We start from the raw sequence: 25,124 nt of genomic DNA, 5'->3' as shown, positions 1-25,124 counted from the left end.
TGGAAGACTGGGGTCTCTATCAGTGTGACCCTGACAGTACTTAATGTGGTGCTTCGTACGTAACAAGCCCTCAACATACGTTTGTTGTGTTACCTTGATTTCCCCACGCAATTCACTGTAAAGTTTGACAGACATCTTTTCATTACATACATGGCCCTGCATGTCCCCTAATTTGTCTTAGTGGGTGAGGCAACAGCTTCTGTTTGTTTCGTACTTACTACACACATCAGGTGCTCCACACTTGCTATTTTCCACTCTCACCACATCCTGCATGAAGCATCACCATCACCACTGTATAGATGAGTAGCTGTGGCTTGGGGAGTCTGGGCTATCCTCTCAGGGCTGCCCAGAGAGAGGCATGCCTTAGATTTCCATGACACAAGTCTGATTCCCACACTGTTCATCATGCCAAGTTCTCCTAAGAATCTTCTACATAAAGCCTCATGAAAAATTAAACATGAATGCCAAGCTGCCTGATGCACTGTTTTCAAACCTGATGCTGGAGAAGATTAAAAATGAATCTGGGTGCCTAACAAATAGGAAGATAAACTATACCAGGCTTTATAGCCCCCTTCCAAATGTACACAGCAAATCAAAGTGATACACACACACGATGTCCCTGAACCAGCCTGAAAGAGGAAAAGGACCTGCCTTGGGAGAGGACTGTGGGAAGGTCACAAACTCACTAGACATGTCACTATCCTTCTAGAAGTGGACAAAAGTAACAATTTAGGAGTTCAACAAAAATGTGAGGAAGAATTGAGAGGTGCCACAAAACTGTGTGAGATTAACTATCAACGAAACGGTAAAGACAGTGTGAAGAGACAAGGGGGAGAAATGCTGACCAGTGTGGACTGGATAAGGCATGGGAGAAGGCTCCACGCAAGCAGCCTGGAAGACTGGAGAAGGACAGGGAATGACGGCAGAAAGGAGGCTGTCACCAACTGGCAGGACAGAGGGTGTGTGGTTCATCAGGGGAGAAGTGACTATGAACATTTTAAGGTAGCCTGTAATTTAAAGGGGACGAAATGGAGCTGGGCCCACACTACTAATAACAGGGCATTAACCACAGTGAGGGAAAGGGCTACCCGGAGGGCTCCTCCCAGACAGCACTCCAAACCCTGTGACATCACAGCTAGCAAGTGGCCCAGAGCAGACACACAATGAACAACTGATTGACATCAAAGTGAAAAAGGCCCTCCTGGTTGGTGATATATATGGAGCAGTGAGTCATTCGAGGCCACAGAAAGCTGCAAAGTATCCAAGGAGCAAGAAGGGGAAGCACGGAAGCAGAGGTGGGGGGTGGGGGGAGGAAGGAACCATGAGAGTGTAGCTTACGGCTTCGGGAGGAGTAGATCTTATACACATATTTTTTCTTCCAAAAACAAAGCTACTTTGGCCTTTTGTGAATCTTACTGGTACAAAGGCAGATTCCCCCCTGCTCAAGGCCACAAACAAACACTACTGAACGTGATACACCATGTGTATCACGGACCATGTGTGACAGTTTCATGTGGCAAAGGACTTCCACACTGCAACATGACTCTTCTTCCTGACCACATGCAGTGACTTGATCTTTTTTTTGGCAGTCACATGATCTTACAAGTAGAAAACCCAAATCATGGCCAGACAAAGGGGTCTGTAAGGCAAATTCTCAGATGAGAGAATTACAAAGCAGAAAGGCCTTTAAAGGGCAACTGGTCCAGTGGTTTTCGAACTGCCCCTTTCAAAAAAAGTTTCATTTAACTTTTTCCTCCTAAAGTTGGGCATATGTCAAGGAAGCTCAATACATAAAAGGGATAAACACAGAGCTGTTCTGGTTAAACGGGTAGGGGGCCTTGGATGGCTGTCCTATCTTCCGTTAGTTTTGGAAGAGAAACATCAGAGCGTCATCTGAAACCATGATCTGGGGGCTTCCCTGGTGGCGTAGTGGTTAAGAATCTGCCTGCCAATGCAGGGGACACTGGTTTGAGCCCTGGTCCAGGAAGATTCCACATGCCATGGAGCAACTAAGCCCGTGCGCCACAACTACTGAAGCCCGTGCGCCTAGAGCCCGTGCTCCACAACAAGAGAAGCCACCGCAATGAGAAGCCCACGCACTGCAACGAAGAGAAGCCCCGGCTCGCCGCGACTAGAGAAAGCCCACGTGCAGCAACAAAGACCCAACGCAGCCAAAAACAAACAAACAAACAAACAAAACACCACAATCTGGGGCGGCTACCCCAAGGGTAGGAGAACACAGAGCCTGTCCAGTTACACTCTCCCCCTCCAAAGCTCCTGCCGTCCAACCATGACAATACCCCACACACGGCTGACATAAGGAAGGATGCTGCCAGTCACTTTGGCACTAAGAAGACTAAATGGAGGCACTATGTTTTCTTACTCAGGAAATGTGAGCAGGAGGAGACAAGTGGCTGGAAGGCGTTAAGAGAAATAAAGTCGGGACTTCCCTGGTGGCGCAGTGGTTAAGAATCCGCCTGCCAATGCAGGGGACACGGGTTTGAGCCCTGGTCCAGGAGGATCCCACATGCCACAAAGCAACTCAGCCCGTGTGCCACAACTACTGAGCCTGTGCTCTAGAGCCCGCGTGCCTAGAGCCTGCGCTCTGCAACAAGAGAAGCCACCCGCAATGAGAAGCCCGCGTACCGCAAGGAAGAGTAAGGCTGGCCACAACTAGAGAAAGCCTGCGCACAGCAATGAAGACCCAACGCAGCCCAAAATAAATAAATAAATAAAGTAATTAATTAAAAAATTTATTTTAAAAAAAAGAGACATAAATTCGGTCCACCTCACAACTAGCTGTGTGCTCATGCCTGGGGGACGTGTGGCATCCAGAAGTAAAGAGCATTGTTGTGGTTCACACACTCCCCGGTAGTGAAAGCACATGTGGGGCAGGGATCCTGGGGGAAAGAAAGTATAAAGAGGAACACCTCGGATTCCCTTTTATGACTAATAAAGTTAAATCCTCCTTATTCTTCAGGTTTCAACTTTAATCTCACCTCTTCCCTGAAATCTTCCAGATGTTCCAGTCCAGCTTCTCTCCTGCCTCGCGTCTTCCATAATACAAACCTTTAGTTCTTACCTGGCACTTAAATAATAATACAACTTCCACACGTCCCTGTCTTCCCTGTCTTGTCTCCCCAAGTTCCTCAAAGGACAAGGCAGGGGTTTTACTTTTAAGCAGATGGGGGCTGGCTTCCAGGAGGTACGGGCAGTGGCTGGCCTGGCTGCAGGGGATCCCCAGGCTGAAGCTAGCGTCTACTTTATAATGTGCCCTGCTTGTCTAGCGTGGTGTCCCCCAGATGCCTGGTGTGTATGCTCAGGACGTACAGACCGGCTCCCAGAATACCTTCTCTTGCTATTCATGCTCCCCACTCGGGTCCACGTGTCCGTCTCTGGGTTGTAGACCTCCACAGTGCTCAGCCGCAGCTGGCCGTCATACCCCCCGATGGCATAGAGGAGTCCGTTCACCACGGCCACACCGACACGGCTGCGGGCTGTGGTCATGGGATGGCACTTCTCCCAGCGATTGGCGATGGGGTCGAACACTTCCACCACATTCAGGGAATCACCTGCATAAAAATTTGCTACTCAAATTAAAACAAATGAGACCGCTCGTTTAGATCACAGCTGTTGCGCAATGATTATACGGAATGTTCAACTTCGTCCTATCAGCTCTTCCCGCAGAAATTACTCAAGCCAGGAGGGCCCACTAAGAAACTGCAGCCATGATAACCTCAAACTTAATTCTTTAAGGAAAATCAGAATCAGACAGGAGGCATTTATTTACTTTCTAGAGAGGGCAGTTTTAAGTTGCAAGGAGTTTCTTCACCTGCTTAAAGGCAGAGGTGAAGGCAAATGGAACCACTATTTCCCCGACATAGAGCAGGAGATGGCTTCCAATGCGACTCTCACTTCCTAGCGGTGACCCTGGGCAAGCTGCTTTGTATCCCCATCTTCTGTTCTCACATGTGAAATAATCTCCATAGCAGAGTTCCCATGAGGGTTAAATGATATAATATGTAAAACACCTAGCACAGCTCTAGAGTATACCAAGTGCTCAAGAAATAGTAGTCACAGAAGCAAGGAATAATAACTCCAACCCTACCGTTTTCATCAGTTTTTTAAGATCAAATAAAATAACCCCCTCCCTGTTTTATTCTGCTTTGGGACACTCAGCGCCTGCCATGCTCTAGCATTTACTAGTTGAGGACTTACCTTTTCCAGGTCATATGGTTAACAAGTAGCGTAGGCCAGTACCCACCTCCCATTAACTTTCAATTAAAAACGAAACTGCCCAGGACTGCCCACCAGCTCCCCACCTCCCACAAGCTTGGGCTGACTCTGAAAAGGCCTGGCCTTCACATCCAAGGTGACGACTCCCTGTGCCACTGCACTGCAAGGATTCAGGTGTCTCCCCTGCCCTCTCCTAGATTGCTACTGCCCTGCAGTGGTGCCTGGGGTGGGCAGGAGTGGGGGTGCCCCATGGAGGTTTCCTGAAAACTTGACTGTATAATACAAGAACTGCCAATAATACACGGACTACAAGGCATGTGGGTTTCACTGGAGGTAAGAGGTGAAGAGTAAAAAGTATTGATAGTGCAGACCGTGCATATTTGGAGAATCTTCCTTCTTACGGTGACACTCTCACAGTCTAAGCCCAGAGATCCACATGACTGAATGTGATTAGCCTGGTAACAGAACTGGGTCTCTGATTATATCCTATCCAAAGCTGAGTAAATCCCATAGGTGACGCGATATTAGGGGAAGAGTGCAGGCTCAGGAACCAGGACCTGAGTTCTAGTCCTTGCTCAGCCAAAGGACTTGTGTGAACATAGCTAAAGTTCTCTGGGCCTGCCTCGACGTCCCCATTGTGAAGGAAGGGGGCCAGGCCTCTGGGGTTTCTAAAGGGCCCTTTTGCGTTGATATTCTGCTTCAATGGTATTGATATCTGACATGCGCTAACTGCAGAACAATGATATAAAATCAAGAGGGATAAAGGTGGTGACATGCAAGGGGGAGGAAGCAGAGGGCCAGGCTAGGTTGTTTGGTGCTTCTTCAACCACGGCATCCAAGACAGGGTTCTACAAAGGGGAGCTGCAAGATACCTGCTGAGTTGAGGCCCCCCACGGCATAGATGAGCCCAGCGATAGATGTGCAGCAGCGAGGCCGAGTTCTGAAAGCTGGCAGGTGGGGCCGGCGCTCTGGCATGAGGTGATAGTCCTTTGCTTCATCCACCAGGTCCCTGGAATAAAGTGCAAGATGCTAGGACAGGAGGTATTCTCTCCACTTGGCCCACATTTGTAGGTCTGAGCCTGGCTCCCCCAACCACAACTGCAGGGGAAACATGGGAGGAGAAGCCTTCTGGAAGGTTTGGTCTCAAAGAACCCAGGTGAGTCCAGGGGAAACTATACACAGCTATTGGGACGTGCTCAGCATTGGAGGGGCAAGATGAGCAGAGCCCATCTCTGTTAGTTTAACAGAAGAAAAACAGGGTGTTCCCTAAAATAGCTAGCCTTGGGGAGGTTCAACAAGCTGCTCGCATCCTGCTGCCACTCAGACCCAGCTCTTCCTTTCCATCCCTATGGCACACACCCAGCAATTAACCATCTCACCCGGACTGTGGCAGCAGAAGCCAACTGCTCCTGAGAGATCTCCCTGCCTCCAGCCCCACCCCTCCATTCCAGCCTCCACACTGGGGTCCAAGCTGGTTTTCTAAGACCCTTCGATAACTGCCCACTGCCTACAGAACAAAGCTCAAACTCCCCCAACAGCACCCTTGAGACTGCTCCTCACAGGGTCTCAGCTACCTCCAGCCACACCTCCACCCCTCCCTGACACACACACTTGCACGCTGCATGGACCACGCCACTGACTCCCTCCTGAACCAGCTGTGAATATGAGGAGCAGCTTGAAGGAAGATGCGTATTTTCCTCTGCTGCTCTACTTTTATAACAATCCTTCTACAGGGCTGCCGTCTCCTGAGCTGTTTTGGTGGCTCTGCTGCACCCTGTTGTTTTTGATTTACTCTGGGTAACAGTTTTGCATGCTGCTAAACATGCCCCACCCCTGCCCATCACTGTAGCTGGGCAGACCCACCTGAGGCCAGCACACTGACTAATGTTTACTGAAGAGGATGAGGAGCCCCAGGAAGTCACCAATAAGTCAGCTGCTGGTGTGGACAGGGTCCAGGCAGGCAGTATAGACGCCTGTAGGTCCACAAACAGCTCAATGGAAGGAGATGCCAGAAAATCCTCAAATAACTTAGGGGAGGAAGCCCCTTTTGCCTTGATGTTCCCATGCGGCACATTTCTTTGCCCAAAGGTGAGAGACTCAGGCTCTTCCAGGTTCTAGACAGAAGGCAGATCAATCTGTGTGCTGTGAATTAAGAACGACCACTCCAGGGCTTCCCTGGTGGCACAGTGGTTGAGAGTCTGCCTGCCGATGCAGGGGACACGGGTTCGTGCCCCGGTCCAGGAAGATCCCGCATGCCGCGGAGTGGCTGGGTCCATGAGCCATGGCCGCTGAGCCTGTGCTCCGCAACGGGAGAGGCCACAACAGTGAGAGGCCCGCGTACCGCAAAAAAAAAAAAAAAAAAAAAAAAAAGAACGACCACTCCAAATCCTTCCTCCCCCGAGCTAAGTGGCCAAGTTCTCTTCTCCGTCCAGACCCTCGGCATCATCCTCGTGCAGGCCCACCTCTGCTCACCTGCATTTGTGGCAGCAACGCACCAGGTCATCCTGCTGCACTCGGTCTGACAGGAACTGGGGCCGGCAGAGGGGCAGGCGGATATTGGACAGCAGCTCAGGCAGGCAGGGTCCCCTCTGCTCCTGGTCGTATCTGATCCAGGCCAACACGGCCTCAAACACCTGCCACAATAGAGAGGGGAAGCTCTGGAGGCAACTCCTCCACCCAGAGGCCACACCCCTGTACCCTCCAATCTCAAACCCTCTGCTCCCTACACTGGGCCCACCAATCTTTCCTCCTGCTTGTCTCCTGAATCCACTGTTTTCTCTCCACGTCCCCAGCTACCCCATTCAGCCCACTCTCTTGAAAGGCAAGCCTAGGTTACTGCAACACCTTCCTGGCTTTCATTATGACTTCCTAACGAAAACCTGTCAAAGCTTCCTTCTTCCTTCCTGTACTGTAACAAAGTGCTGTTGACCTTCCGTCCCACTGCTCCTGCACCCTCTTCTCTAGCCAGGCCGGCTGTCCCCTTTACCTCGAACGCCCCCATCTCTTCCTTTCCATCTAACCCCATTCCCATTTCTTTGAAGGCCTGGATCCAGATCCGTGTTCTCCAAGGAGGCTTCCCTAATGGCTCTGGTCACAAGGATATCTCCCTCTAAAGCCCCACAGCCCTTGTAGAATGCATCACTGCAATAGATGTGAGCTGCCCTGGGTCATATTACCTAGTGGAAGAGCCAGGAACAGAACCCCTTGCTCTTGGGACGGGGTTCTTTCCTACAAATCTCAGGGTCCACACTGCTGAGCTCAGAGTTCACTTTTCTAACGGTCACTAATACGGAGGGGTGAGGACTCTTCAGACATTAAGGAAATGAGCTGAGTTGGGACTAACATCCCAACGGCTTGCCTCCTGGAGCCTGGGGCTCCTTCTGCCGAGGCAGCTTCATGATAGGCCAGGACTCATGACCAACTGACCAGATGAGCAGAGGCCTTGCCGCAGTGGTGCTCTGGGTGCCTGCAGGGCCAGGTCCAATTCCCCCCACATCCGACGCCCTTCACCACCCAGCCCTCGTCACCCTCTGCTCAAAGAAACATTGACTCACTGTCCTCTTAAGACACCTTGCACCACACTTTTGTTGAACAGAAAGGATGTCCTTCACTCCTCTCCTGCTACTAACACCCTACACTCTCATTTAATCTTTTCTTGACCGCTCCAAGAAGATGTCTTCTTTGTCCTCAGAGGACCCTGTGATCACCCACACCTCACCTTGCCAATAGCTTCACCTCCTCTTCCATGCAACCAACTCCACTTAGCCTTGGGCATGGCTCCCTCTCAGGTCCCCTGCAGTCTATTTCCTCACCTTTCTCTCACCCGACACGGATTCCAAGGGTCATTATTCCCATGCTAGTCTCCTATCTCTCTTAATCACACTTACCTGGTGAAGTCCAGCTCTTTATATCCAATTCACCCCCTACCCTGCACCAGTATATGCAGCTGATAGAAAACACACAACAGGGCTGACCAGCTCATACTGAACTTGTGACTGAAAATCTCATCTGGCCCTGCTTCCTATCCAGCCCTCTCCATTTCCCGAGCTTCGTCCATTTACTCTCCCCCTTTCCTAGAGGACTGGTTCATACCTTTTCATCTCTCCTCAAACGTCTAACATTCCTCCCTCATCCTCACTCTCAGCTGAGAACACAGAAACAAACAAGAAGAGAGTGTGAATAAAAACTCCTGGCATCTCCCTTCCCACCCATCCTCCCCCTGCGCTGGGCATGTGCTCTCCTTCTCCCTCTTGTGGCCGTGGATGTGAACAGCCTAAGCTCCTCTCACACACCCCGTGCCCTACACTCTGTCTCTTCTCACTTACCCCAGGACACCATTCTCCCTTTTCTCCTATATTACCAATTCTTCCCTCTCTTCCAGAAAATTCCCATCAGCAGTCCAACTGTACTGTAATTTCTCTCATCTTAAAAAAAACAAAAGCCTCTTGACTTCATGTCCCCCGCCCAGCAACTGCCCCCACGCTCTACTCTCCTTTAGAGTAAGACTCTTTCAGAAAGTTATCTATGCTCATTTCTGGTTCACAGAAACATTATTTCTAATAGTAAATTTTGGAAATAACCTGAACATTGAAGAATGAGGGTCACAGGGTTGATAAAAATCAGCCGAATATTATTTAGACACTAAAATGTATAAAAAGTTTTCAAGAAAAATGCATACAGTATGATAAAGCAAACCCATAATAAACAGCAGCTGCACATACACCATGATCTACATTTTGAAAAAAGTAAAATAGAAAACAAAGGTGAGAAAGAGCAGCAGCCCCCATGTCACCTCTGGACTGCCCTACAGACCTGCTCCTCTGATTTCACGTTCAGCTCATCCCGAGACACCAGCTCAAGCACGTCTTCCAGGGGCAGGGCCAGGAACTCTTCCGACATGGACACCTCCACAAAGTGCTGGTGGATGAAGCTGTTGGCCGCGTCGTATAGCACGGCACACATCATGGTCTCAGCAAACTGGCGTACACCCAGGCAGTTTTTGGGGTGAAGCCTTTTGGCGTAAGAGAAGATAAAAAGAAAAGAGTTAGAGGAAGAATGTTATCTTTGATCATTCTCAAGTTGGTTCTGGGTAGAGTTACAGAATGGAAAAAAAAACAAGCTCTGCCCTCAGCTTTAGTGGAAACCCCCTGTGTGACATCAGGTGAGCTTCTCTGGGACTCAACTTGTAAAGGTATAAAAATAAGGCAGGTACTTTCCTGGTGGCGCAGTGGTTAAGAATCCGCCTGCCAACGCAGGGGACACGGATTCAAGCCCTGGTCCGGGAAGATCCCACATGCCGCAGAGCAGCTAAGCCTGTGCGCCACAACTACTGAGTCTGCACTCTATAGCCTGCAAGCCAGAACTACTGAAGCCCACGCACCACAACTATTGAAGCCCGCACGCCTAGAGCCTGTGCTCCTCAACAAGAGAAGCCACCACAATGAGAAGTCTGCACACCACAACGAAGAGTAGTCCCTGCTTGCCGCAACTAGAGAAAGCCTGCACGCAGCAACAAAGACCCAACGCTGCCAAAAAAAACCCCAAAAAACAAAAAAAACGGCAGATTATCCTCAAAGGAGCCTGCCTCTTGGGCCTAGTGCTCCGTGTGTCTATGTGAAGTGAGTTCTCTGGGAAGTCCTGGGAAGCAGCTCTCAGGAGAGAAGAATAGAGCACATACTGGAAAACTTTGCTTTCTTTCAGTGGTTGACATTCTTGATTGAATGTCCGCCTCTGGTCACCGGGAAGGCCCTGAAGATGTAGAATCAGAGTTTAAACCACATGGAGAAATGACTTCTTTAATATCAGGACCCTTACACTTTTTTCTTTCCTTTTTTTTTTAAACAAAAAGAGGCTCTATGGGCCCGACTGTTCAGTCAACAGCGGCAGCTATCACTTATGTGGCACCATCAGTGAGCCAAGTACTTTGCCAGGGTTTCTAGACACATTCTCCAGGATTTTTTAAACAACACTCCACAATAGTAATTGCTCTCATTTTTAGGTGGAAAACTGAGGCTCGGAGAAACTAAGAAATGTGCTCATCGTCCCTCTACAAGCAAGTGGTGGTGCTGAGATTGAACTCTGGCCTTCTGTGCACATTCCCACAGTCCCGAGACAGACCTGCACTCATCAGGGCCAGGGAAACCCAGGGTAAATTCTGACCCTGCCACACTGGGCAACTTGGGTGGATTCCTTAGGCTCCTCAAGTGTCAGTAATAGCCTTGCCTAGAAAAAGGTGATGACAACAGCTACTCACCTCCTAGGGCTGTGGCCATGACTAAGTAGGAATGTAGGAAACGCATCCGACATGGTGCTTGGTATGAAGTTAGCTTCTGGTTTAATTTATATTATGTTTGTTTTTCTTACTACTATTACACCTGAGAAAACTCCAAATGAGCCCAATGTAGTTCCAAAATCTTGGTGACGGCAGTGGACCATGGGGGATATGGCTTTTCTTATTTTGATTTTGTGACTGACCATCTTGTGATGGGAGATGGTACATATTAGATTAAAATTGCCCAGGTTTACTCTTTGTGAGAACGCTTTCTCTTCCCCCTCTCCCCCATATTGATTTAAGGGTTACAGTAAGCTATACTTACTAATCAATATTCACCATTGCCCACTGCCAGTAGCAGACCTGTCAGGGACTGAAAGGGCAGAGCATCTCAGGAGCCTGGCTTTATGACTAGTCTAAATTCTGCATAGCTGTTGTTTCGTTCCAGCCTAAACTGGCTCTGTCCATTGTTTTGGAAACCTAGGCCATTTCCAAAGGCCAAGGAAACATAAGCATTGAGCACCCCTGGGCAAGCAGCATGGCCCAGGGAGAAATACGGGACTCAGGGTCAGAATGTCAGCTCAGTCATCTGTCAAGTAACGTTAGCCTTTCTCCTGGTTGAGACTTGTTAAAAAGCACGTATGGCAGATCAGATACGAGGACAGACCCTCCCTGGGCCTCTACAGCATGTGCTTCACTCATTCCTACTACTCTGACATCAAGTCAAGAGGAGGGTTCAAATACCACGGACAAGGAACTGGACAGAGTCCAAAGACGCGGGAAAGGATGATCCACTTTGCTGACTGGCACACATTTCCATCCTTTCCCTCCCAGGTTAGGATTCCTGCGCCTCACCTTTGGTTGTCTTTGACTGGCTTGGAATGATTGAGCACAAAACACACTTTCCACTGAAGTGGGCTTTCACATCTAAGAGGGTAGGATGTGGGGAGCCTGTCTGTAAGCCAGCTGGTGGGGAAAAAGGAGGGAGAGCTGCCATGCAGGAGAGGGGACCATTCAGGAGAAGGAGGAAGACAAGAGGGACAATAACCCAAAGGGCAGATAGAGACCCATATCTGTCAATAGCCACTTCACAACCTCCTTCCTTGCTGACATAGCTTGACCATGATAAGATGTAATGCTTTATCGGAGGTAGGAAGCAGTGACTTGAATTAAGTAAGTTATTGGCTTGGTTCATTGACGCATCTGATGTTCTGATCCAGTTCTGAGAGAAGAATTTTGGAAAATACACACCTCCAATCCTCACCTAAAAACAAGGAGGTCCATTCATCTGAAGGCTGGAAAAGGAGCCACAGAAAAAAATCAACCCCCAACCTCATGGGAAAAAAGAAAAAAAAAAAATCAGCAGGCTGAATATCTAACAGGCAAAATGGCTTCAGGAACTACTGCTCTAAGAATTCTGACGGCTTTGCAGCTTTTCTGTGCTCAGTCATGCCCTGTCCTTTTCACAACCGCTCAGGATGGTTTCCCTCAAGTCTTTAGTAATCAAACCTTGAAACTGAAGGGCCCACATGCTTGTCTTCAAGAACACACAGGAAGGGGACAGCTGGGAGACTCCATTACACTCTGCAGCCAGGCTCAGGGAGAACCACCCCCAGGAACACAGGCAGTGATGGTAGCTATTGAAAAGAAAACAGAAAGGCCAAACCTCTGGGGCCTGTGGCAGAGAATAGAAACAGGAATAAGGTGTGAGTTTAGGCTTCAGAAGGGGGCTCCCAGTGCTGAACAGAAAAATGTCAAGGACAGACTCAAAATATCAGGCTTTGTGCTTTAAGTACCTTTTCCTAATATGTCACTGGTGCATGTAAAAACTGCACTGGTCTAAAAATCACTTTTCTAAGCATCTTTTTACATGACACTACTTTATAATAGAGCCTGGATCCAGTGTTGGCAGTGAGGAACTCAAAAGCCCCTAGGTGGAGCTGTTGTCCCCCTTGTGAGAATGGCCAACTTCACCCTTTCCACAGGGCCTTACTTAGTCATTCTCCAAATTCTGTGGGAATACAGAGATGAACCAAGTCCAGTCTGTGTCCTTAAGCTCGCAAATGAGTAGGACAGACAGTGTGTGCCCTACAGCCCATCACACGCAGCTCTCTAGGCTGACCCAGAAGGCATCCTAGGGCAGGTCAAGCCAGGCTCTGGGGCTGCACTCACTACATGGTCTCCAGCTGCAAAACCCGAACAGGACCACCTACCTCCCAACGAAACCAGCAGAGCGCCCCTGCGTGTTAGCATCATTACCACGGTCGTTAAGACCATCTGCACACACAGCAGTGCTCACTGATGCCTGTGAGCACCACATAGGCAGGATGTGGACCTCAGGCAGGGTCCACAGAGCTGCTAAGTGAGTTGAGCTGGTGGAACAGAAATGGGGGAGGGAGAGGTTGGCTCTAAGAGGGGATGAGGTTCAGGAGGCCAGGTCTGAGGCAGAGAAATGCTGGTCTTCAGGCCAGGGGCCTTGTGATCAGAGGAGATCAGGTGGAGCCAGGCTTTGGAGAGACCACAGACAGAGGGGCACTGTTCTGGTTTCTCCCTGCCTGTGGGCAGCCCAGCACTAACCCTCACCCCCAAGCCTCTAGTGGTTAAAGGCAGCTTTTACCTTGTGACTATGAGCTCTGCCTCTTGAGGGGGAGGAAGAGCCTTCTTATCTGCTCAGTCCTCAAAAGGTCACGGCCAAGTACTGGACATAGGTAGGGGTATAATCCATGGTCCTTACTCTAAAGGAGCATATAATGATTGCTCCCAGGGGACTGAAGGGGACAGAGAATTCCAGGAGGTGAAATTTGGGTGGGCTCTTGCAGAGCAGAAGGAAAAAGGAAGGCCAAGAAATTCAAGGAGGGAGAAGGATCTAAACAAAGAGGGAGACAGCTATGGAACAGTGAGGGAGCACTGAATAAATCTGGTGGTGGCTGGTTAGATTGGACAGAGAGGACCAGAAGAAGAGGTGCATGTCAGACCAAGGGAGAGTACAGGCAAGGCTCCATAAATCATGTTCCTGAAAGGTTCATCCCAAAGAACTGGGTACTGCTTGATGCTGATTTCAAGAAAGGGCATTTCCTCAGAGTTATCTTCCCATCTCACTCCCTTCATGAGACTCTCCATGCCCCCAAAGACTCATCAAACTGGCAGGGGATCCCAGAAATGACACGGTCTGCTCCCCGACACAGGCCAGGCCCATCACATCACCTCACCGTTCTCGGAGGAATGTGCAGCAGGCGTCTTTGATGCTCTGCAACTGCAGGAAACTCGCCCCCATCAGCAACGACTGGACGTTTTGCTGGTCAATGGCAAGGTGACCGTTGTAGGCAAAGTTGATCAGAGCTTCCAGGGCGCTAGAGGAGAGGAAAGATGCTCTTCAGAGATGGTGTTCGGCCCACAGGATACTCAGGCCCTAAGTAAGCTGACATTGTTACCTGAGGAACGGATGGGCCCCGCTCTCAAATACATTTAGCCCATGCCCTTTGAGAATCTACCTGAATGGAATAATTACTTCACCATAGCTATCATTCTACTTCTTAGGTTGTCTTTACTGCCCAAATGATTTTATTATAGAAGGTTCTGAAAAGACAAAGCAATGACCCAGAATCTCACTACTGAGTCAACTGTAGTCATTTTTCTAGATTAATTTCCATTTCCTATTTGCCTGCATGCTTAAGTTGTATGGATATAATCATGTAATACTTATGAAGCCCTTTCCCATGTTTCTACACTGACTTCATGTTCAACTTTCTTTTTTTTTTTTGGCCATGCCACGCGGTTTGTGGGATCTCAGTTCCCCCTGACCGGGGATTGAATGTGGGCCATGGCAGTGGGAACGCTGACTCCTAACCACTAGATCGCCAGGGAACTCCCCATGTTTGACATTTTCAACGGCTGCTATAAAGTAATCCAACATGTAAATGTGCTACAATTTATTTCCTTTATTGGTAAGCATAATAGCTTTTATAAATAACATTTTTGGATTATTTCTTTGGGATAAGTTTCCAGCCTGAGGTTTCCAACATTTTTTTCTGCCTTCCAATTCACACCAAGAATGAAATCCAAATTCTGTCTATAGGGCTGTATGTGGTCTGGCCCCTTTCCATCTCTCTGACCTCATCACCTTCCACTCTTTCCCCCTCACTCTATTCCAATATGCTGAACACACTCTCACTTCAGGGCCTTTGCACTGGCTACTCCCTCTGTTTGAACGGCTCCTCCCCCAGATGTCTTGCTCCCTCACTCCAACTAAGGTCTTGGCTCAAATATCACCTCATCACAGAGGGCTTTCCTGATCACCCTGAAATAGCAGAGACTCTCACCATCATTCGCTAGCCTTTATTCTGCTTTACCTTTTTCACATCACTTTCACTTCCCAGCCATATCATGTATGTATTTGTTTACTGCCAGATGGCCACTACTAGCAAGTTGGAATAATAAGAGGTGCTTTCTATTTCCTCTGCTATACCTCAGTACCTACAGCAGCACAGATCACAGGTTCTCAGTCTATCTGTTAAATGAAGCACTTGGATGGTGCATGGTGATTAGCATGGCTCTGTCAGACACAGACCTCAGAGATGAGAGTGTACAACTGCCCTTGGATATAGACACACTTCTATGTCTTTCATTACAAGTAGCTGGCCTGAGATTGCACCCTTGCAGTGGGTATACAGATCCTCTCCATGTACTGGAGCAAATCACCTTCAATCAACCGGAAGGTACCATACAGTTTCCTAGCTCCTTTCCTTCAAGTTTTCACCATGGGGAGATTAAGACGTTAGGCAACAAATGACAGCTTACTGGCTAATATTCTGGAGTCATCGGTTTATTTATTGTCTCTCTCCCAACAAGAATCATCTTGCGTGTCCTGTTTGCTCTGCATGCCCAGACCCCAGAACAATGCCAGGTACATAGTAGGTGCACAGTGGACCCTTGGATGTAGCCTAGGTTATAAACACACAGCCTCAGTTCACAGACTTGCAGTAAAATCTTTTAAGTCATATAAATATGCCTTTTTCCTTTCAAGGCCCCAAAAGGCATACTGTGGAATATGTTTATATAAAGCCTTCATACAGAAGTCAGGAAAGTATTTCTGTAAAGAGGGTCTAGATGTAAGGATAACTTTAAGTAAGTGTGTAAATGATGCAATTTCAGGGTTTATAGTACTGCCTCCTGACCCTAAAACTCATCTAGGGCAGAATTGCTCAACCTCAGCACTACTGGCATTTGGAGCCAATGATTCCATTATGGAGGGCTTTCTGGGACACTGAAAGACGTTTAGAGGGATAAACTCTGGGCTTGACCTCCTTGGACTTCAGTTTTCTTCTTTTTTTAATTTTACTTATTTATATTTTTCGCTGCATTGGGTCTTCATTGCTGCGCGTAGGCTTTTTCTAGTTGCAGCATGTGGGGGTTACTCTTCGTTGTGGTGCGCAGGCTTCTCATTGCCGTGGTTTCTCTTGTTGCAGAGCATGGGCCCTAGAGCGCACGGCTTTCAGCAGTTGTGGCACGCGAGCTCAGCAGTTGTGGCTTCTGGGCTCTAGAGTGCGGGCTCAGTAGATGTGGTGCACGGGCTTAGTTGCTCTGCGGCATGTGGGATCTTCCCAGACCAGGGCTCAAACCCGTGTCCTCTGCATTGGCAGGCGGATTCTTAACCACTGCTCCACCAGGGAATTCCCGGGCTTCAGTTTTCTCACCCATCAAATAACCATGATTTCTGCTACCTTCTCGACCTGCGTCATCACATTAACAGCCAGTAGACACACGTGGCTAATTAAAACTAAATTTATTATTATGTATTATTTACTTATTTATTTATTTATTTATTGGCCACACTGCGTGGCTTACAGGATCTTAGTTCTCTGACCAGGGATTGAACCCAGGCCCTCGGCAGTGAAAGCATGGAGTCCTAACAACTGGACTGCCAGGGAATTCCCCTAAAATTAAATTGAAATGAATTAAAATTAAATAATATTTAAAATTCAGTCCCTCAGTCCCACTAGTCACATTTCAAGTGCTCAACAGCTACATGTGTTAGTGGCTACCAATTTGGAGAGGACAAACAGAACATCTCCATCGAGGCAGGAAGTTGGACAACAGTGGACAACACTGTTCTGGACTGATGGGAAGGGTAATGAATGAAGACACTTATTTGAAAGACTAGTCTGCCAGCTAGAAAGGTTAGCACAGAAAAGTGAAGAGAATAATATACCACCAACTTTGTACCCAGTCCTAGTTTTAAAAACGTATCTTGGACTCTAGTTCCTATGAGACGTGTTACTCTCATTGAGTTAAAACACATCAAAACCCTCCTTATTTTAACCCTGTCTCAGGCCACGGGCTGAGGTTCTAGCTTGTTTACTGGTCACCTACTGTGTGTGTGGGGCTGTGCTTGATACTGGGTCCTGCTGGAAGGCCCTCAAAGGGCACCAAACACAAGGCTGAAACTGCACCTAGAAAGCAGGTTGTGAAACCTGATGGAGGAATTTAGTACCTTGGGTCCATTCCTTGCATTACAATCTCATCCTGCTTGCACTCCATCATGTCATTTGTAAACATAGCGTGGAAATACGGGATTGAGGCTGCTAAGACGATCCGGTGAGCACTGAATTTGTGGTCCCCAATCTGCAGGCAAAGTAAAATACAAAGACAGATATTGAGGAATGCAAGTACAAAAACCCACCCTGCCCCTTCCACAGCTCAACTGTTTGCCCACTGGAGTGGTACTGATGGCATCCCAGGACGTGATAGCTGAGGCTTTTCATGGAGACCTTGAAGTATTTTAAACTCAACATACACGGTTATAGTAGGAGAATGTAGACAACACATTTTCATAAGGCATTAAAACGGTTAAAAGTCTTTATTTATATGGCAATCTTCACTGCACCCCTCCAAACTCCCCCCACCAACTCAAAGACCTGATTTCTCGAACACTTTATCCTGATTCCAATTTTATTAGATGGTAGATGGAAGAGACAAAGTGGCCAAGAACGCTGAAGCACCTAACAGTAGGCTCCTCCAGAAGAGTAAACAGTGACAGGAAGAGATGAGGAGAAACAAGCTTGAATAGGGGGTGCATGTGGGGATCAAGGACAGAGGAGGCATTGTGGGCACAGATGTTAGGGGGTCCCTGGGCACCAACCAGGCTGTGGTAGACCACAAGGAGCCCAGAGTCCTCTAAGGAACATGACCCTGGCAGCAGCAGCTGGAAGGACTGGGGCTGTGGACTGGCCAGTGCTCTGCATGGCCTGTAGGGCTCATGTGGACAGAGGCAGACTCTCTCTAACTTGTACCAAATGCTCAGGAACACATCCTTAGCCTGGGGAGTTCCGTAAAGTGCTTTCCAACTATCTGCCAAAAGGATACTCCCTTTAACTTTGCCATTTATAGCTCCAAGACACATAAACATTTCCACTTCAGAATTTTCTACTCTTCAGAAAGAGCAAACAGTCTTTTTTTTCCTCCCCTTCACCTAAGTTCCACATTAGTGAAATGCCAGAGCCATCTCACTATCTGATGCTCATCTCTTTGTGTCGTATTTATTCAAGGATTCTAGCTCAGGTTCTCTCACTATGTCCTCTTTTTCACTGAACTTTAGGTTTATTATCTGTAAACTGTCCTTCAAGATCAAGCACACAACCATCCAAATACCAAAGGATCCTTACTAGATTCAGATTCTAGGAGTTCCTCATATAATCCATGTGTTGTCCTACTACCAGTGTTGGGGACATTAAATGGCTGCATGCTTTGAGGGTTTTTCATAATTAAAAAAAAAAATCACAGTAATAAATGCAAATATTTCTTAAAGTTGTTCTACAAGGCTTATAATGAAAACCAGAAGTTTCTGGTTCCCTGATTCCTGCTCCTGGGGCAGCCACTTTCTTCTGGTATTTATCTCTATCTTTCTAAGTAATATGCCTCTAATATTATTTCTTGAATTTTCACTTTTAGTTATTACTTGTGGTAGTCAGCCTCCAAATAGCTCCCAACTCATCCCTGCCTTCTGGTATTCATGTTGTGCAGGTCCCTCCCACAATGTCTCAGGGCCGGTCTGTGTGACTGATGGAACGTAGCAGAAGTGATGATGGGATGTCACATTAAGGCTAGGTCATAAAACACACTGCAAATTCCTCTAATTGTCTCTCCTGGATCACATGCTCTCAGGGAAGCCAGATAACAACATATCCTGAGAGGCCCAGATGACTGCAGCCCAAGGTGACACCTGGACTGTAACCTCATGAGAGCTTCTCAAATCCTGCTTCTGAATTCCTGACCCACAGAAACTGTGAGATAATAAATATCTGTTATTTTAAGTCACTAAGTTTTGGGGTAATTTGTTATGTGGCAAAATATAACTATTAGGTTACATATTTAATTCTTATGATGGAAGATTAGGATTTTGCTCTGACATGCGCTCTTCACATACTACTTCATACTACTTCACATACTATCTCCATTTTCCCATAGAATTATGCCAAATTTTGGTCAAATTAACGTTAAGAATTGCATTATTAGATCTATGTGAATACTATTTGTAGACAAGCCAGGATGTATACTATGATTACATTTCTTTGTTGGTATAATTTCTGTTTTCCCTGAAGATAATAATAAAGTGTAAAACTCCCTTTAATATGTTCCATCAGGTACCCTATCAGTTTGTTCTTGTGACATCCATACTGGGACTCTGTCTTTCTGGGAATTCCTTTCCCCTTGCCTATATTGGAACTCCTGTTTCCTGGATCCCATTTAGTCCTCTTCTTTGTTATTCCCTTGTTCTGGTGAAAAGTGTCTTCTAGCAGAGCTTCCTAAGAAAGGGTGTACTATAAACTGTTTTTAACTCACAGCACTTCTTTCACGACATGTGTGGGCTTTGTTCTCACACCAACCAATTCTCCAACTTTCCAGACACCAATTGGTATCCTACAATTTAATTCAAATCTGACACTAACCACATAGAGCTAGTGCAGACCCCACAGGTTAAGGACTCAGTCCCACCAGACTGCCCCTGCTTCAGATGCTAACTGGGCCACTCATACTTCTGACCCATCAGCTAGACGGTCAGGGTGGGGGAGGTGTCCCCAAAACCTCCTCTTCAGGTTTGATAATTTGCTAGAATGGGATTTTTCTGTAGGCATGACTGATTAACTCATTGGTGATCAACTCAATCTCCAGCCCCTCTCCCCTCCCCAGAGGCAGAGAGGTGGTGCTGAAAGTTCCAACCCTCTGATTACATGGTTGGTTCTTCTGGCAACCAGACCCCAACCTGAAGCTATCTAGGGGCCCACACAGAGTTACCTCATTAGTGTAAACTTAGCTGACTTCTCCTCTTACCCCTATCACTCAGAAAATTCCAAGGTTTTTAGAAGCTCTTGTGTCAGGAACTGAGAACAAAGGGCAAATATTACAACAAAAGATGGTCTTATTACCCCTACTACTCAGGAAGTTATAATGATTTTAGGAGCTCTGTGCCAGGAATCAGGGACAAAGACCAAAAACATATTTCTTATTATATCACAATATCAGAGGGCATATGCACAAAATGTCTGAAAATGTCTTTATTATCCTTAAACTTGGGTGATAGTTTAGCTGGCTATAAAATTCTAGGTTGAGAATATTTTTTTTCTATCAGAATTTTTTGGTTTTTTGCCATGCCATGTGGCTTGCGGGATCTTAGTTCCCCAACCAGGAATTGAACCCACACTCTCGGCAGTGAAAGCAAGGAGTCCTAACCACTGGACCGCCAGGGAATTCACCTCTGTCAGAATTTTGAAGGTATTGTTCCATTGTCTTCTAGTTTGTGGCTTTTTTTTTTTTTTTGCTGTACACGGGCCTCTCACTGTTGTGGCCTCTCCCGTGGCGGAGCACAGGCTCCGGACGCACAGGCTCAGCGGCCATGGCTCACGGGCCCAGCCACTCCACGGCATGTGGGATCTTCCCGGACCGGGGCACGAACCCGTGTTCCCTGCATCGGCAGGCGGACTCTCAACCACTGCACCACCAGGGAAGCCCTAGTTTGTGGCTTTTGAGCAAGCTAATGCCATTTTGAATACTAACATTATATGACTATTCTCTCTAGAGGCTTTTGGGACTTTCTCTTTATCCTCAGAGATCTGCAATTTCACAGGGCTGTAAGTTGGAGTTGGTTTTCTTTCATTCACTGTGCTGTATCAATCTATAGATATGATTTTAGTTCTGAAAACACCTTTCATACCATTTCTTTGATAATTTCCTCCTCTCTACTGTTTATTTCTTCTCAAATTTCCATTCGTCAGGTGTTAGACCTCTTGGAATGATCCTCTATAATTTATTTTATCTGTTCTCCCCATTTCCATCTCTTTCATTTGGTTTATCTTCTGGGAGTTGTCTTTAACATTACCTTTCAATATTTCTGTGTTGTATTTTTCATACTTGCTATAATATTTTTAATTCCTTTTTTTTGGGGGGTGGCATGACATGTGGCATGTGGGATCCTAGTTCCTCGACCAGGGGTCGAACCCGTGCCCCCAACATTGGGAGCACAGAGTCTCACCACTGGACTGCCGGGGAAGTCATCATATTTTTAATTTCTAGGAGGTCTTGTCTTCTGGAGGTTCTTTTTTTTTTTAAAGAATCTAGTTCATCTTTTATGCATGCAATATTTTCTCTAATCTCTCTCAAGATTTTATAGTTAAAATCTTTCCTTCTTCTTCTCCCTGATCTTACTGTTTCCTGAGGTTTTTTTCACCTCCATTCGATTTGGACTTTTTTCCCCCAAGGAACTGTTTAGAGTTTCAGAACAGTACTTTTTATTTTATTTTATTTTTTGGCCATGCGGCATGTGGGATCCCAGTTCCCCAAACAGGGATGGAACCCGCGCCCTCTGCATTGGAAGTGCAGTCTTAACCACTGGACCGCCAGGGAGGTCCCCTGGACTCTGTCTTTTATGTTCTTTAAATGTCTCATGACACTTGGCTATCTGCTCATACTTTTAGAAGCTGTTTGAAAGCTCTGTGTAGGGGAGCTAAGCTTGCCAACTTATGGGCTTCACATTAGGGTGATCAGGCAAGAAGAATCTGTCATTTTATTGAGGATCCCCAAAAGTAGACAGTATCGCTAAGACTTTTTCTCTGGGATTAAATTTATCAGAGGAGGATCTTTCAGTCTCTTGCATGACAGCACCTGCCTGCAGATACTCTGAAAACTGAGAAAGGGGAATGGTCCTATTAATCACTATATAGAACTTTGTCTTAAAGCCCCTATTTTCAGTTTTGCTCCATATTCCATCTCATCTTCTGTGCTTGGTGTGTCTCTGGTTCAATATCTAAGACTAAAATATCTGTCTCCTGAGAGAGTAGAGGAGGGGTTGTAGGCATCTAAATGCTTTTCACATAGACTTTCGACTAATCTTCCTGTTTCCAATATTTGGTTTCTCCGATTCCGGAGCTATTCCAGGGCTCTGCATTACAAATCCTCTTTGTTAGTCCCCCCCCCCCCCCCCCCCACTCCCTGCCAAAGCAGGCACCTTCAGTTCCTCTGGCCCACTAAGTTAATCACACTTGCTTCCTGGCTTCAACATTCCGTTGACCTCTCATTTGCCGATCTCTCTTTTCCCTCTTACTATCATTTTAATGGGATTACAGGAGGAAATGAGGGCAAAATGTGCATTCAGTTTGCTGTGTTACACTGCTATGCATTTATTTTCCATCTACAAAGTAAACAGAAGACAAAAGAACAAGCTGTATGTGCACGAACTAGGTGACCTGATTTCCCAAAAAAGCTCAGCTAAAGAGAAGACAGGCCTATCTTGGGATATGCTAGGCAGATTACATCTGAATTCTCTGTTCAGTTAAGGGGAACAACTAATTTGTCTTTATCTAGAAGAGTGAGACCAAGATGGGAAAGGGTCTGGAAGCTACATCTTACGAGGAATGGCTAAAGGATAGGTAATTTAGGGATGACTATAGCTGTCCTCAAAGACTAGAAGGGCTATCACGTTGATGAGGGCAGATCTGCAAGGTACAAGGAGGCACATTTTAGTTTATCACAAAGAATAACAGCTTATTACCTAAGAACGTTTAGGGAAGTCCTTCACTGATTCTAAAACTATTAAGGGACCTTCCAATTCTACAATCCTAGGATAATACACTTTTGTGAAAAGCTTAAAAAAAAACCCAAATACTCTCACTGTACTCTTAGTTAAAAAAAAGAAAATGAGATGATCATTTATGAAGTTCCTTTGGCTAAGTACCCATTACACATATTTTCTCATTTTAGTCCTCACGGCAACCCTCTGCATTAAGTAGCTATTGTGAATTCCATTTTATAGATGAGGAAACCAAGATTTAGAATTAACTTGCCCCAGTTAAGTAGCTATTATGTGAAAGGAAATTATACTTGAGTTGTTTACTGGTGGAGTTTGAGAGGGACCCAGTAAATAACACACCCCTCCCAGCTCAAGTTCTCAGCCAACTGGGAAATTTTTAGAATTAAAAAATAAACTAACACACATAATAAAAGTATACAGAATTAAATACACACAGGTGAATGAAAGTAAAACTGGGCAAATCTGAATAAGAGTAGCCGATTGTGTCAATGTCAATATTCTGCTTGTGATGCTGTACTATAATTTTGCAAGATATTACAACTGAGGGAAACTGGGCAAAGGGTACATGGGAATCTCACTGTTAATATTTCTTAACTGCATGTGAATCTACAATTATCTCAAAATAAAAAGTTCCCTAAAAAAAAAAGGGACAAATGGGAAATCCAAATGATAAATCTAATATTGTAAACTACAGCTTATACAGGAGTACAGTGTGTTCCCTATTTTAACATCTTGAATTACACAGGTCCACGCAAAGGCTACTTTCTCCACTGATCTTCAATTACACACTGTTACTGCAAATCTCCTCCCTTTTCCATCCCTAAGGTGGCAAAGAAATGTGAACTGTTGCTACAGAATTTAGGAAAAAATAATCAATAAGCAACATATAATTGATTGGTCAGAAAAGTTAAGGCTATTTGGCATATACCTCTACCTTTAATCACATTTTGCTATACCTACCTTTAAACAAACAATATTACAAATATTAATAAAACAATATTATAATCATAAAGTATTAGCAATGCAATTGAATCAGACAGTAAATTAAATGAATTTAATTAAATGTTAGTGAATTAAATGGAATCAGATAGTAAAGTATTGGGAAGACCCAGGTTCAAAGTACAAGATAGGAGGGAAGGAAAGAAACGAATCTATGGTATCATGAAACACTCTGAACTGAAAGAGCTAAACTCACAAACACACATGTGGAAGTTACCCAGGTGGGATCAAGATATTAGGTACACAACACACCTCTACTGCCCGTGCTCACAGGACCACTTATTACGTGTGTATCAGCACCAGCCACTTAATCACTGTGGGATGATTTGCAATGACCAGCATCTGTGGAGCAAATTAGGGGCAATCACAAGATTTCCTAGGTATACACAATACTGCCAAATTTGCTTCTAAGAAAAAAAAAAATCAATTCAAACTGGAATGCCCAAACCACTTCCACTAAAACTGCAGCAAAGACTGAGCATTCTTGCCACTTAGCTTCTACAAAGAGTGGACACAGAGCCTTTTCCTGAGCAGTGGTGGTCCACCAGACAGGTGGTGTGGCATCAACATTGGAGTTAGAAGGCCCTCACCAGTTATGTTACCTCAGACGCGTCCCCTCCAAGTTTGGCTTCCCAACTAAAAAAGTGAGACCGTTCCTATTCATCTGACTTCTCAAGTGTATTTGAGAAGATCTAATTTAAGAATGGTTGATATGAACATCATTTGACCAAATGACCAGGGACACTCCAAATTCCTGAAGCTCCAATGGGAAAAAAGTATTGTCCTGTGCAGACCAAGCTAATGTTGCTGTCAATCCTGGGTCTTGTTTGGAGGGATGGATCTGTGCTGATTTGTCCTAGCCTGGGCACCAATGGGAATAATTCAAGGGCACTTTTGCAAACAACAGAAGTGCTCCATAATGGTGAACAGATAAATAAATAAATGCCTGGATGGATGGGCTTTGGACCAGAGTGCTACTTAGCTTGTTCTGAGAGGGGCCTCAGCATTGCAACTTTGGTCTCGTTAAATTTAAGTTATATACAATACATGTGAAAACACCCAGCACAGCGTCAGGCACTTAACAGAGATTTAAAAGTTTTTTGTTGCACCCAGCTGAGAGCAACAGCCATGAAAGACCAAGATATAAATACCTGAAATCCTCTCAAGTTCAGTCTGATTAATAGAACCCTGGGAGAGAGATTAAATCTCTGAGTTTTAGGGCCAGCTCTACTACAGATACAAGCAAGCTGCCTAATTTTACCATATCTCAGGTCTCCAGGTTGGAATATAGGATTATTACTTACAGGGCGCACAGCAAGGAATATACTAGTTTAAAAAAACTTCTTAAAAGCAGCACCAAAAATACTGGAAAAAATATCACAATCAACCACTCTGTTAGGCATTATTAGAAAGTTCAGCATGGCGTCAAAGGTCAAAATACTTGCCAGTCTCTACCTGTGCCCATGCCAGAGGAGACAGAGAGCACAAGCCATATGATACATATAAACTGCACCGATTTCAAGGCCAGCTCTTCCTGTT

General features: G+C 46.1%; 1 protein-coding gene across 6 annotated transcripts in view; it reads right to left on the bottom strand.

Annotated features, from left to right (window-relative positions):
* The window catches only part of KLHL18 (kelch like family member 18), a 52,521-nt gene that overhangs the window by 4,192 nt on the left and 23,205 nt on the right, over nucleotides 1–25,124 (bottom strand). For 3 of the 6 annotated variants that reach the window (XM_033864824.2, XM_073787881.1, XM_033864827.2), the window contains 6 exons: nucleotides 16,998–17,128; nucleotides 13,717–13,857; nucleotides 9,049–9,247; nucleotides 6,709–6,869; nucleotides 5,109–5,245; nucleotides 3,350–3,587 (listed from right to left, as the gene is read on the bottom strand). In XM_033864824.2, the coding sequence (XP_033720715.1) occupies nucleotides 3,350–3,587; nucleotides 5,109–5,245; nucleotides 6,709–6,869; nucleotides 9,049–9,247; nucleotides 13,717–13,857; nucleotides 16,998–17,128 (1,007 nt within the window). Of the gene's footprint in view, nucleotides 1–3,349; nucleotides 3,588–5,108; nucleotides 5,246–6,708; nucleotides 6,870–9,048; nucleotides 9,248–13,716; nucleotides 13,858–16,997; nucleotides 17,129–23,837; nucleotides 23,928–25,124 lie in introns of all 6 variants that reach the window. The other 3 variants (XM_073787880.1, XM_033864826.2, XM_033864825.2) reach the window with 2 other exon arrangements.

Source organism: Tursiops truncatus, chromosome 10 (genome assembly GCF_011762595.2).
Source record: "Tursiops truncatus isolate mTurTru1 chromosome 10, mTurTru1.mat.Y, whole genome shotgun sequence".
Lineage (NCBI taxonomy): Eukaryota > Metazoa > Chordata > Mammalia > Artiodactyla > Delphinidae > Tursiops > Tursiops truncatus.
Note: the sequence above shows the minus strand (reverse complement) of the source record. Positions and strands in the feature narration are given on the sequence as shown.